Consider the following 15,176-nt stretch of genomic DNA (forward strand, 5'->3'; position numbering starts at 1 on the left):
CTATCTTAGATCTTGCTTAAATGTTGTAATTGTAAATAATTTTTATCTATTTTGACTTTTTGTTTAACTATATCTTTAATATTATTAATTCATGTATCATTAAAAAGACTATATATAGGAATAATAAGTTCCTTATATTTATCTATAAATTTATAAATTTATCATATTCTTTTTTATTATTATAATCATCATTGTATTTATTAAATCTGTTTAACCAACAATTTATCTAATAGGCATCTTTGGCAATAAGAAAATCCTGATTTTTACAGATTTTTTTAATTAAATTTTCCAATTTAATAGTATATCATATAGTTTTATTTGCAAATAATAACTTATGTCTTATATTGTGACTTCCTGGATATTTAACTGATTTTATAGAAAGCTCTATGTTTATTGCTATTGATATAGCGCTTATAATATTATCTCAAAATTTATTGAATCTATATTTTATTTCTTTCCCATCAGTGTTCTTTTTATACCCTAATTGTAATTTATGATTAAATTTATCTAGTATTAGTTGTTGAAAAGATTAATATGTAGTAAAAATAAAGTGACAAAGTTAGTAATATTGTAAAAAAAAAGGTTAATGTGTAGTAAAAATAAAATAACAAAGTAATATAAAACAAAAAAAAAAAAAAGGAAATTCAGAAAATTGAAAAAGTGATAACTATAACATTATTAAATTATTTACATGTTCAAATAAATATACGTGTTTAGATAAATATATACAATAATTTTAATTTTAATTAGGTTAGTGTGTGGTGAAGAATAAAGTGACAAAGTTAGTAAAGAAAAAAAATTCAGAAAATTAAGAAAATAACTTCAACATTAAATTATTCACATATTCAGATAAATATATGTGTTAATAAATACATATAATAATTTTAATTGGCTAGAGTCATACATTTTCTGTATTATATTTAGGGATGGTAAAGTTCTAGGTCCTAGACCTAAAGGCCTGGTCCTAAGACCTGGTCTGTAGATCTTTAAGTGTAAATTTTGGATCAGAAGTAGACCAGATTCTTAAAAGTCTTAACCAATAAAGTATCAATATATATTAGATAGAAATTAAACATTAAATATATAAGTTATAAGAAATCTATATAAAATTATATTATGTTTAAATTATATATGTATAGTTTGCTGTAAATTTGATTTTAAGTAACTGCAATATTGCAATACAATTTTTATATAATTAAAATTATATTAAAAAAATAAATTTTTTTTTTTTTAAATAATTTATATATGCTTTATTGATATTAAGTTTATATACCATATAAACAAATTACCATGAACTATATCCACTCAAAAGGATGCAATCATCAAAATACCAATACAAATAAAAATAAAAGTAATTAAAAATTAGTGACACTATATTTATCTATAAAAAATTTATTTATTTATTTTTTTTTTTATTAAAAAAATAAATTGTGATATTGCAATTCACATTTTTATATTAAAATCATATAAAAAGGTAAATCACAATACCAAAACTCACTTTTTTTTATATAAAATCAATATAAAAAAGTGAATCCCAATATCACAAATCACTTTTTTTATATTTAGTTATTACTAAATTCATAAAATCTATAAATAATTTAGTCAGGACAGACAGGCCCAGATCCAGGATTGGTTCTAACAGAATCTGGTTTACAGATCTGTTTAAAAGGACTTATAAGTCCTAGAACCAAGACCGGACTAGAACTGACTAATTGATCTAACCATCTCTAGTTAGTAATTACATTAGTTTATTAGTCAGTAAATTTTTTAGGGTGTAGATCTTTAAGGATTCCATAAATTGCTTTTTAGAATTCTTAAGGATCTGTGATTTTAAGGATTCTTTAAAAATTCTTATTGACTTGTAAAATATCCTTAAGGATTCTATAAATTTATAGAACCTTAAGGATTCCTATATAAAAAATCCTTAAGTATCCTTTAAAAAAAAAAATTTCAAAACTTTAATTATACAATTAATACATATAGTCAAAATATTTATATATCACGTATGTGTATTACATATATCACGTGTATTACATAATTTGATGTGTATTATGATAGTAAAAAAAAAAATTTTAACTTTGGCTCTTTCGTCTTTCTTTCCTTCCCCTTTCAGAGAAAAGTTAATAATTTTGTTTTTATCACCTTTCCCCTTCCTTTTTACTCTTTTACCCTTACCCTTTTCCTTTCTTTTCTCTTCCTCTACTATCACTTTTCCTTTTCCTTTTCCTACCCTTTCTTTCACTTTTTCCCCTCTTCCTCTCTTCCTCTTTCCCCTCTTCCTATCCTTTCTTTAGGTTTCGGGTAATTTGAACAAACTTTAGAGATGAGTAAATTTCACTTTTTTTTGTAGGTTTTAAATTCATGAACCAATATTATTTATTATTCTTTCTTATAAGAAACGTTATCTAACGTTTCTATTTTTTTTGTAGGTTCAAGTATATTCAGTTTAGAAATTTTAAAACGAAATGGTAAACTTCACAATGTTTCATTTTGTTGTGAAACTTAAATAAATTCATTTTTTTTTAATAAAAACGTTTTCTAACATTTCTTTTAAATTTTTAGGTTCTGTTTCTGATATTCAACTTGGAATTTGGTAAGTTTTGCAACATTTTCGTTGCAAAACTTAAATTTATTGATTTATTTGGAAATGTTCATTAACATTTCCTTTATTTTTTTTTTTGTAGGTCCAGTTTGAAGTTATAGGTGAAGAAGCATCAGGTTGAGTCAATTTCACAATCAAGATCCATTAATGTTTGATACGTGTAAAAATTTGGTAGGAAAATTTTTTTTTTCCTTGTTTATTTTAACGAGACTTTTGTTAACGTTTTGTTTTTTTCTTTCTTTTTAGACGATCTATGATATCGATAAAGTCTATATGAGAATTAAAAGTACTTTATAAGACGGAATTGGATGATATCACCATAATGTTTTATTTCATATCAGTATCCAACTTCTATCTACACCTCTGCTACAGCAACTGGAAATGAAATGGTCAATCATTTTAAAATAGAAGGAATTTTATTCTGACAACCAGCGGCATTGTAATCAGAATTGCAAGCCCAGTCCCGCCTTGCAAATTGTAATGAAAGCTATCAGATATTCATACACTCTCCGTCAAATTTCTATCTTTACTAAATCTATTCAACCAGTGCAGAAAGAAAACATATGCAACATATGTGACCAGAGAATGTGATTTCTGTTTATTTTTCTGAGAATCCAAATGAAAAAAGGATTCATATTTTTGTTCAACCTTTTTTTCACCTGAATAATGATTTTCTATATCATATAACAGTGATATGTTCGCAACTTTATATATCAGTTTCTTCGGTAATATTTTTTTATTTTTACTTCTTAACGTGAACTAAATTAAGGAATATTGGAGAGTACTAACCCAAGAAGGTCATTGTCCGAAGATTAGACTAATCCAACTCCAGTTCCTCCAAAAGTGAAAGGAAGATGACTGGAAATTTGGGTAAGTTTCATATCAAAATTTACTATTTTTTTTTTAGTTAGGAAAATATTTTTTAACGTTTTCCTTTTTCTTTTATTTGTAGTATTCGAGGACTTGGAATATATGTTGGTTAGTAAAAAAAAAATTCTCATTTTTTTTATATTAACTAACTGTTCATTTTGTTTTCATTTTTTAGGCGATTTTTCAAGTTTTTCTGGATATTACAGGACGTATGTCTAGCAAAGACAGAAATGGATAACGAAGCATATAGATAGGGATTATTATAAGCAGAATAATATTCCTACATTATTTGTAGCGATGTGAAAGATAATGATAAGTTGGTAAGTAAAAAAAAAAATTTTTTCAATTTTTTTTCTTAATTTTAATGAACTTATTATTAAGTACTAACTACCATCACCAGTAATATCAGCCGTAACAGTGCTATCACCAGTAATAGAGTTAATAATTTGAAAATGGTAGGTTTCATTGAGAAACTTCTCGTTTGTTTTCTTTTAGAAATTAAATAAATTAAATAACATTTTTATATTAGGTTATCTGGGCATTGATGAAAAAGTTAAGAATTTAAAGATGGTAAGTTGTATTGCGAAACTTATCATTTTTATTTCTTTATTTATTACATTTACTAATATTTTTAATTTTTTTATTTGTAGGTTCTGCCACTAAACTTCATATCGATTTTTTTATTTAGAATTTTCTTTGTAATTAAAATAGACTTTTTATAATTATTGTACTATATCTCATTAATTCAGAAAAAATGTAATAATATATATACTTCTCCGCTAATTAATTACGTCGTATTTCGGCGAACGGACCAATTCACTATTTATTATAAAATTACTATGAATTAATTACGTCTGTCAAAATACATTACGTCTGTCAAAATAAATTTAATTAGTATTTTGTCATTTTGACGAAAAGTATAATAATATATAATAGATAATAGATAAATAAATAAAATTAATTAAACCTATAATAATAAATAATTGAAATTAACTAATAATAAATCTATAATAAATAAATAATTATATATAAATGAATAAATAAATTAAATCCTTAAGAATTTCTTAATATTAAATTAGGATCTTTAAGAATTCCATAGAAGTTTTTGAAATAAGGAATCCTCGCTAGTGGGGAGAATTCCTAGGGATCCTCACTAATTATGAGATTAATGGAATCCCTAGGGATTCGCGTTTCAAAAAAATTACTGATGTACTGTACAGTATTAGCAAAAAGTAATCAGAATTGCAAAAAATGTGATAAATGAAAAACCAATAATTAAAATTGCTTCAAATTTTGTAGATTTTTTACCAAATGTATCATTATTATATATATAAATTATTAGCTTTTTATCTTATTTTTTTATCTCATAATTGATTTTTTAGTTCAAAAAAATAATTGCAAAATATTTAACCTATAAAAAATCTGAAAATTCTGATTATAACATTCAAATTGAAATTTATAAAAAGGTTGAATAATTATAAATTAAAGTTTACATTAAGCTATAAATTTTATTAAAAAAAGTTGACACTTTTTTATTTGTTAGTTATTAAGAAAATTAAGATTAAAGTTTCTTTATTATATTAATCGCAACCTAACCCTAATCCTTAATTTTAGTAAAAAGAACTAAAATTTAAAAATTAAATTTAAATTATAATAATTATAGAGGATTATAATAAAGTCTTTTTAATGTTAGTTTAATAATATTCAAAATATTTGAAAAAATAATATTTAAAATTTATTTTATTTTAATGATTTTTGAGTCAACATTAATGTCAATTTATAGAAAAATTAACTAATTAAGTAATAACCAATTTTTTTAATAAATTAATTAAAGATATATTTTTATATTTATAATTTTTTATTATAATATATATGTTAATTGTTAATGACTAAGGATAATATTAAAAATCTTTATTGAATTTTTATTTTGCTTAAATTTTTAATGGTTTTTTTTTGAAAAAAAAAAAATCAATTGTGAGACAAGGAAATAAGTTAAAAAGCTGAAATTTTATACACTTAATATTAATAAAATTTGAAGCAATTTTAATTGCTGGTTTCTCATTTATTGCATTTTTTGCAATTCTAATTACTTTTTGCTAGCACTGTAACTTTATTAGTCAATCCTTTTAATTCTATTAGTATAGTTCTATTAATTTATTATTAATTCCATTTATTTAAATCAAATTGAATTATAATTTAAAAATTTTCAATCAAATCAAATAATTTTATTAGTTCAGTTTAATTTGGATCAATTTGATTTGTATTTAATAATATTTGATTTTTCCAATTAGTTTTTTAAGTTATAATAGTTGAAATTAATTTAAATAATAAAAAGAGATATTTTATTTTAAATATGAAATATATAAAAGATGATGATTACTGGTGACCGAAATTATGATGATCGAACAGCATTAAAAAAATATAGTGCCGGTAAAAATTGATAATTCTGGCCAACGGTGATGATCACCCGAAGTAAAAATCTATATAATATACCTTTTTATTTATTTTTATATAAAATTCATTATTTTGCATATACAACTAAAATTTAATAATAATATTAGTGTGTAAAAATATAAATATTTATTTTTAAATACAAGCTTGTAATAAGTAACCTATTTTAAAATATTTTATATTATTTTCATTTTGAAAATTTTATTTCAATTGTTTTATTTTAAGTAAATAATTAGAATCCAATTCTATTGTTTATTTAAAATAAACTAATGATGATCTTTTCTTTCTTTAATATAAATTAGTAATAAAAAATAAAAGAAATGAAAAAGAACAACAGAAAATAAGAAGATTTGCAAATTAGAAAGATTTCGTGGAAATCAAAACATCAAAAGTCCAACACTTTGAAAATTTTAGACGAAAAAAAAAAGGTTTTACATATTGTGGCGTCGAACGACTTTGAGCCCCAAATTTGTAGATGATTTGCACATGATATTTACATATTGTGAAAAACCAAAAACAATGGTATTGAATATAATTCATTCAGTAACTTCCATGTGTTTTTTACACATCTCCGAATTAATAATTATTATTAGCGATATAAGTGGCTTGAACTTTGCATGACAGTTAATTGACAGTTTTATATAAAAAATTACCATAAGTGAAAAAACCCATTGTTCATATTCTCATTGTTTTCATTTGAAAAATTATTTTAAACTTATTACATCATATACCGTTTTTATTATTAAGAAATTTCCCGGTGATTGGGAGATATTTGTTTTTATTTTGTTTTGGTGTTTAGTAAAAGTAAGCTTATCTTTTATGTCAAAAATCGATATCTGAAAAAGATAAATAATTTTTAAACAAATAATAATTTACCGGTTAATGAGAACAATCAAAAAAAGGACAATCTCCTCGTGGAATGGGAAATAAAAAAAAACCATGTACACTAAAATTTGAAATCTGTAAAATTATGCAAAGATGCGTGATATTTTTGATGAACGGAGAACAAAATTACGCGTGTTGTTTACTCCTACGCCATTCAGCCTAATTTCGATTATTCAATAGTAAGAAGTAGGAACAACTTGGCGTTTTTTTTTCGTTTGTTTTTTTTTCTTCTCTCGTTAAAACAATTTTCGTCGTAATGGTATAATTTTTAATCAAATTACAATAATTATTATAATCGCTTTCTTTTTCGTGAATAGTTAATAAATAATGTATGTTCACGAGTCTTTAATGCGTGCTAACAAAGGGAATTTCATAGACATTATTCTAAATGGAAGAATGTTTTTATAATATAACACAAATGATTATATATATATATATAATTTTTTTTTTTTTTACAAAAAGTAGATTTGTTTATAGGATCACAACATTTCTGCATTCTTTTGCTTGGTCGTTTTTTTTTTTTCAGTAAATGCGTCAATGCGATATTATGCAGGGCTTAAGTATTATTTACATCTCTGCAAGATAGCAGGGATCCCATCCGCATTTTTTCTCATTCATTTGATCTCAATTACTATATATATATATAACAGAAATTTGATCATCGATTGTCGCGGGCATTTTTATCAGATTTATGTGAGTGTGAAGACCTAATGTAGGCGTATTTATTCATAAAATTTGTGATTACGTAATATATATAAAAAAAAATTTTAATTAGCTTTCAAATAACTAAATCGGACCCTGAATTAAATTTTTTAGTAAACAAGTTTAAATTCTTGATATCTTGCATTTTTGTTTGTTCTTTTTTTTGAATCGTATGACAAAAAAAAGCTCTCAAGTGATCTTGTTACCGAATTCGGTAAAGGGCTCAAATATATTGTTTTGGATTGTTTGTCAGTTTAATTGATCATCAGATAAATTTCACATGTCAAAAATTATATTTTTTATATATAATTTTTTTTTTTTTTTAAAAAAAAAAAACTATCATTTGTGTTTCGCGGCGAATGTGCTAAATCTTTGTACATATTCGTATTATTAAAATTTTTTTTTTACATAAATATCCAAGAAATTGATTCAATTTTGAATTTTTTTTTTGTTCTATGTTGACTTGTAACGAAAAATTCAACCCCCTCCTTTCAATGCCTTTCGCAATCATTCATTATTGATTGGGTATGTTTACTTAATAAAAGGGGATATATTTATATGCATATATATAGTTTTATCTATTTATATTTATTAACTTTGATTTTTTCAATTTTTTTAGCAAACAATCTATTAACGGGTTTTCCCAATTAATAATTTTATTTTAACGAAACCCCATCCTCTATTATTATTATTACTTTACCATTTACACGATATCCTAAAAATATTTCATATTCTTTATTAAATCCTTTTTTTTTCTCATTTTAACGACAAAATTATTTTTTTCCCTTCTTAAAATTCGAATATCACGAATGGGAATTATTTCATATGTTGGTAGTTTCTTTGCTACACCCCCTCCAAATCAAAAATTTGCGGAAAGATATGTTCTTGTAACCGGATGCGATTCTGGTATAGGAAATTTGATTGCAAAGGCTTTACATAGGAGGGGTTATTGCGTATTTGCTGGATGTTTAACCGAAACGGCGTTTAGAGATTTTCTCGTTCATCCAGCACCAAATTTTCGACCATTCTTGCTTGATATAACAAAAGAACAATCAATTCAACAATGTGCAAGAATGGTATCTCATGAAACTAAAGAAAAAGGTTTATTTGCATTAATTAATAATGCTGGATGTAATGAAGGTTTCGCATTTGAGTTCACTTCAGCTGAACAAATTGAAAAAACTATGGAAGTAAATTTTATGGGTCCAATAAAAATGATTAAAGCTCTTTTACCTAATTTAAGACAAAACATTAAATATAATATGAAAAAACCATCAAAAGATCAGGATATTCATCCAAGAATTATTAATATAACATCTGTATTAGGAAGAACTACAGTTCCATTTTATGGCGCTTTTAGTGCTTCAAAACATGCTTTAGAAGCTATGTTAGATACCATACGTGTAGAATTATTACCATGGAAAATTCATATAACTATGATTGAACCTGGTCCAATTAAATCAAGATTAACACATCCTGATTTAGTAGAAATTTCTAAAAAATTTTTTTCTTCCCCTGAAATTACTGAAAATACTTTAACCCTTTATGGGGAAGATTATATTCAAAAAGTCATTGAATTTTGGCAAAAAATTCATTCCGGTCAAGATAGTCCAAAAGAAATTGTTAGAACTGTTGTTGAATCTGTTGAAGTTGGTTTTCCAAAAGATCGTTATGTCGTTGGAACCATTGCTAAAGCCCAAGTTTTATTACATAACGTTTTACCAAGATGGGTAATTGATTTAGCTTGGGGAAGTGTTATTAGATTAGTTGGTATTTGGCCAAAAGAGGTAAAAGAATTAGAAGATGGTGTATTAAACGATGATATTTCTTCTGCACCTGTTGCTTCTTCAAGTACTTCTTCAACAAACTAATTTTTTTTTGGACTAATCTTGATATATGAAAATTTATCAAATTATGATTATTAAATAATATAAATAATAACAACCAAAAAAAAAAACAAATAAACAAAACCAAAAAAAAATAAAAAGAAAAAATAAAAAAAAATAAAAAAAATAAAAAAAAAAGAAAAAAAAATTTCAAAGTATCCGGTAAAAAAAACTTTAACCACTTAAAATATTAAAAAAATGCAGAATTTTTGTGTATTTATCTCGCTTTTAAAAAAAACATATAAGCTTATTTATTACTCTACTAGTATAGTACTCAAGTCACCCCGAGACTTTTTAAATCGGATATTATATTATTATTTTACGCGTTTTATGATTTTTTCCCTATCTTTTGATGGTTTTTATATTTTTAAAATTTTATATATTTATATTTATAGGTATTCCGTATTTTTCTATGTTTGAAAATTACAATTATATATATATATTTTTTTTCTTGTAATATTTTTTTTTTTCATAATTTTCATATTTCGATTTTAAACTATTTCTATTAACTAAACGTATCTAACTAAGACGTATTCAGATACTTATTTTTTCGTCGATTATTTTTTTATTAACATCACGCTCCCCAAATTTCATTTTATATTTTTTTTTATTTGTTTTTCGCTTATTTTAAAATATTATTATTATAATCGTTAAAAAAAAGTTTAGGATTATATTTCATTGTTTTATTTCAATTGGATCAAATATTATAATATTATTTCGGATATTTTATTCTTTTTTTTTTTTATCCTTGTATTTCTCGTGTTGAAGAAAAAAAAATTTTTTTATAAATAAAAGTTTTTGCGATTTGTATTAGGTATTAACCGATTTAATCATCTAATGGTTTTCACCTATTTAAAGGTCATATTAAAGAAAGTATTCCCATTTAGTAATTCTGAACTTAAAGAATTGGTATGAAATAAAATTACTGCTAGAGTTCTTAATTTAGTAATTCAGTCAAATTTGATTAACTATTCCAAATTTATAATACCGTATTTGCCCAAAATAAGCAATAAGTTTTTTGCACATAATGCCGGCCAAGTTTTGATAATGTGGGCCAAATTTGTTATAATGCGGGCCATGTTGCTTATTTTCGGTGATTGCTTATTTTTGGGCAAATACAGTATTAGAATGGCAATTTCAATAAATTTATAATTTCCCAAAATATATATAAAAGTGAAAAAGAGAAGGGCAAGATATAGGTAAAAAAGTAGTAATAAATATTACATATGTAATTAATAAATTATACCTAATACTTAAAAAACTAATTTTTAATATTTTTAACATTATTGTCAATCTGGATGTGTCATTGCTATGCTTCTACACCTCAGCCATGAGTCTTACAGTACCTACAACACTTCATGGCTCAGCCATACCCTATATACTACCTGGTTTTAGTATCCTGGGCTGTTCCTACTATTTTCCAACTCCTTTTATAAATACCCTTTTTTATTTCGTATTTACTATTTAGGACATTAGGGACACTAAGGATACTAGGGACAGATTACCAAAAAGCAGATAAAAACACGAATGGAATCAAAATCAGATAGAATTTCTATCCTTAGTACTGTCCTAAGTTCAAAAATCTTATGATAATACTAGGGACACCTTGGACAGCCCCTCAGACCTCAAAATCCAATTCAAGCTATGACTACCTTTTATATACTCACCTGGAACACCCAAGTATGACCATCCTATTTTTTGAACCTAGGCCACTGAACTTAAGCCACCATAGTAAGTATTTCAGATCCTAAAATCTGATTTCTTCGCAATTTGTTAAAATGCTTCATTGCAAACCAAGTTAACAAGTAAGTCAGCAGGTAGATTACACTTCTTAATTAGCAGGTTGATTACCTTTATATGCAAGTGACTGTAGAAAGTGACTGTAGTGTGTAGGAAGTAAACAAGCGAGAAAACGAAACGTAATGAGCAAGTGTGTGTCCATACTTAACGTATTTAGACAAACATATTACTCTGACCTGCAATAGTTCCTAGAAGGTCTTTTAGATCCCGTAAGACTAACTTCATCCTGCCTCTCAGAAAAAATAAGTAATTAAACAATGGGTAAGCTATAAGTAACCTATAAGGATAAACAATACGTAACATGTATACGATAAATTTGCACGCAGTACTAATTCTTTGCTAAAGACCTTGGATTCGATCTTATAGACATCTATAAAATTTGTAAATGGATTCAAATGCAAGCTTCACCCCTCAATGGCCTTGACATAAGTAGTAGAAATAGTCAGAAACCTTCTGCTTGAAGAATTCAGAAAGCATCTCAAAATAAACAGATTCTGGTATAACTATTGTAAAACTGAGTTGTGGAAGTGATATGAGAAAGCTGAAGCAGCATATGACAGGGCATTAGAAAGAAGGAAAAAAACACAGGATGCTCTTGGTCAATCATTTGGAAAAAAGGGTATTAGAAATCATGAACTTTGACCCTTTTCCAATCCACATATTTTTAGCAAAATCCAAACCACTTAAGAGCTCGCTTTACCATATCATGCATTATTTTAGCATTCATTCTCTCTTTACAAGTCTTATGAAATGCGTTCCATTTGAGCTCACAAAATGTCATTGGTGACCTGTATCACCAGTGTGACCCTAAATCATGTCATCAAATTTGATTGGCTAACTAATATTTACAATTACGTCAGTCTTCAGTTATTTGTTATTATTTTCCCCTTTTTTTCGTTATTCTTTTTCCCTTTTTTTGTTTCCTTTTCTCTTTATTTTCGCTTTACTTGTTTTATTTTTTGACTTTTTTTTTATTTTATTTTCCTTTTCTCTTTTTTTATTTTATTTTCCTTTCCTTTTTTTCTTCTTTTTCATTTTTTTTTTGATATGTTTTTTCGTTCTTTCTTGCTATTTTTTGTTTTTTCTTTTTTTATTGGTCTTTAAATTCTTGCAGTTTTACAATTAAGGTACATCCTTTTTTTTCTTGCCTTTGTTTTTTAATTTGTTTTTTACTGACTCTCTATACTATTCTTTAACTCCTTTCTTTTCAACATTATGTAACACGATTTACTCTTAACTTTACAGGTTTTGTTATTATTTTGTTCTTTAACTCACTTATTCATAAGTTTCATTTTTAACCTTATTATAGGCTTTTTTTACATTGAGTATTTTTTTCTTTTTTTTCTTTTTTATTCTCTAGATTCTTGTTTTCATTATTCTTTATTAACTATATTTTCTTTACTTTATACCACTCTTTGACTTCACAGGCTTTACTTTTCAATGTCATGAATTTTATTCTTTGATTTCATGGGTTTTATTATCATTTAATTCTTCAACTTTTTTCGTGAGTTTTGTTCTTCATCTTGATTTTGTTTTTTATTCTGTTGTTGTCATTTTTTTTTGTGTATCAAAATTACTAGTTCTGTTAAAAATAAAATATAAATTTTACAATGTTTCTCTATTAGTAAACTTTAATTAAATGATTTTTAACTATACAGTATATCATTATTTTATTGCGTAAAATTAAAAACTTTTTGCAAATTAAAGTGTTGCAAATTTTTTAACAAAAATAAAAAAGTTGACCAATCAAAATATAGTATAAAATCACATAATTAGGGTTACCATGGCGATAGGGTCACTATAAACTAAAACCCTTATATTAAAATAGTGTATTTCGCATTTTTTTCTATTAAAATATTACTAAAATGATGTAAAAATTACCATTTATTTGTTAAAATAGTACATTTTGCACTTTTTTATTAAAATATTAATAAAAAGGTGCGAACAGTGTTAATTTTTCGATAAAAAGTTACTGTATGAATGGTGTACAATTTGTTATGTGGCAAAGTGGTATGGCTATATTACTATAATAGATACTGTAATACATATGCGTCCAATCACATAAGGATATTTCAAAATTTTTTGTGCACATACCACTAGTGTTTGGATCTGGATAGAAATCGTCATCTGAATAAAATAAAAAAATTATCCAGTTTTTATCCGGGTTATCCGTATTGGATAAAAATCTGGATATATCCAGATAAAAACTGAAATCCAGATAAATTTATATAAAAATTTTTTTTGTAGATCAGTTTTAACAGATAATTTTGTGGAACCTAATAAATAAATTTCGTGGTACTTATTTGTGGCTTTTAATTAAATTCGTGGCAATTATTTAATTAATCATAAAAACAATAACATTTATTAATTAAAATCGTGGCATTTATTTAATTAAAATCATGGCATTATTTGATTAAATTGATGGCTTTAATTTGTGGCTTTATTTAAATTAAATTCGTGGCATTTATATGATTAAATTCATAGCATTTATTTGTTTAAATTCGTGGCATTTATTTGATTAATTAATGGTTTTAAATTTGTGCAAGGCTTTATTTAAATTAAATTCATAGCATTTATGTAATTAAATTCGTGGCATTTATATGATTAAATTTGTGGCATTTATTTGATTGAAATTTATACACATTTGTGCCAATTAAAATTTGCAAAATTTTATTAATTAAATTTTGATTTATGAATTATTTATTTTTTATCAAAATTAATCTAGCTCTAAGCCTTAATTGAAATAAATAAATAGTGCATTTATTTTCCATCTTTCTGGATTTTTTTTTATAATTTCATTTTATTGAATAAATAAAATAATTCATAAAATTATGGAAAATCAAAATTATATTGACTTAAGTGAAAATGAAGGTTCTAGTGATGAAATTGCAGAAATTACTCTAATACCATCAAGAAGAGGACGCCCTGCAAAATCATTTAAAATATTTGGAAAACAAAAAATGGCAAGTACTAGTAAAAAATCAGATCAAGAATCATTAACTGCATTTGAATCAACAAGTCAAATATTGAATGATTCAAATCCCTTTAAGCAAACTACTTCAAAATCAAAGCAACACAAATGGAAAGTAGTTGGGTATAGGATTATTTTGTTAGAAAGCAAAATGAAAATGGAGAGGTACATGCATATTGTCAGTTTATATCAGAAGATAGGGAAAAATGTTCAAAACACTATAAATATAATGGATCTACAGGAAATCTTAGTTACCATGCTATTAAACACGGAATTACACCACCTACAGAAAGTATTACATCTGAAAATAAATCAATGCCAATTCGATCTACTATGTCCAATATTAATGGACAAAAAGAAAAAGAATTATCTACATTACGATGGATTCTTTTAACAACCCAACCACTTTCTACTGTAACTAATAAGGCCTATATTGAGCATATGCATATTATTAATCCAATATTCACAGTTCCTGGAGCAAAAAAAATAAGAATGATGATTGCTCGTAGTTATGGGTATAATAGAGATAAATTAAAGCTACTTTTAAAAACTGCTCAATCAATATTTTTAACTACTGATTTATGGTCTTCTTGTTCAAAACATGGATATTTGGGTTTAACAGCAACTTGGATCAATAAAGATTTTGAAATAATGGATGTTTTGCTTGAAATTTCTTATTTTCCAACCCCACATACTGCACAAGCAATTACTGAAGTAATCAAAAAAGATATTCAAAAATGGGAAATTGAAAGCCAAGTTATATCAATAACAGCAGATAATGAAGCTAATATAGTAGCTGCCATTCGAGATTTAGAACCAATTAAAAGACTCTCCTGTGCTGCCCATACCTTACAATTGGCAATTAATAAAGGTTTAAAGGTTGTAGAAGATTTAGTATCACGTGTGAAACAATTAATCAATTTTTTTTCCACTTAAAAACAAATTGAAAGACTGATTAACGTTCAAAAAGACATTGGTTATGAAGAAACATACCATTTAATTCAAGATA

General features: G+C 25.0%; 2 protein-coding genes across 2 annotated transcripts; both read left to right on the plus strand.

Annotated features, from left to right (window-relative positions):
* The first annotated feature begins 7,865 nt into the window (after positions 1 to 7,865).
* OCT59_030147 (uncharacterized protein) lies at positions 7,866 to 10,224 on the plus strand. Its single transcript, XM_025318537.2, has 2 exons — positions 7,866 to 8,035; positions 8,130 to 10,224. Exon 2 carries the CDS (start codon positions 8,320 to 8,322, stop codon positions 9,379 to 9,381), a length of 1,062 nt encoding a protein of 353 aa, XP_025175898.1. The 5' UTR covers positions 7,866 to 8,035; positions 8,130 to 8,319; the 3' UTR covers positions 9,382 to 10,224.
* Positions 10,225 to 14,027: 3,803 nt separating this feature from the next.
* Positions 14,028 to 14,418, plus strand: OCT59_030148 (uncharacterized protein; the record flags this gene model as incomplete). Its single annotated transcript, XM_066146469.1, has 2 exons — positions 14,028 to 14,332; positions 14,409 to 14,418. 2 exons carry the CDS (start codon positions 14,028 to 14,030, stop codon positions 14,416 to 14,418), a joined length of 315 nt encoding a protein of 104 aa, XP_065995110.1.
* Between the last annotated feature and the right edge of the window lie 758 nt (positions 14,419 to 15,176).

This window comes from Rhizophagus irregularis, chromosome 9 (assembly GCF_026210795.1).
Source record: "Rhizophagus irregularis chromosome 9, complete sequence".
NCBI lineage: Eukaryota > Fungi > Glomeromycota > Glomeromycetes > Glomerales > Glomeraceae > Rhizophagus > Rhizophagus irregularis.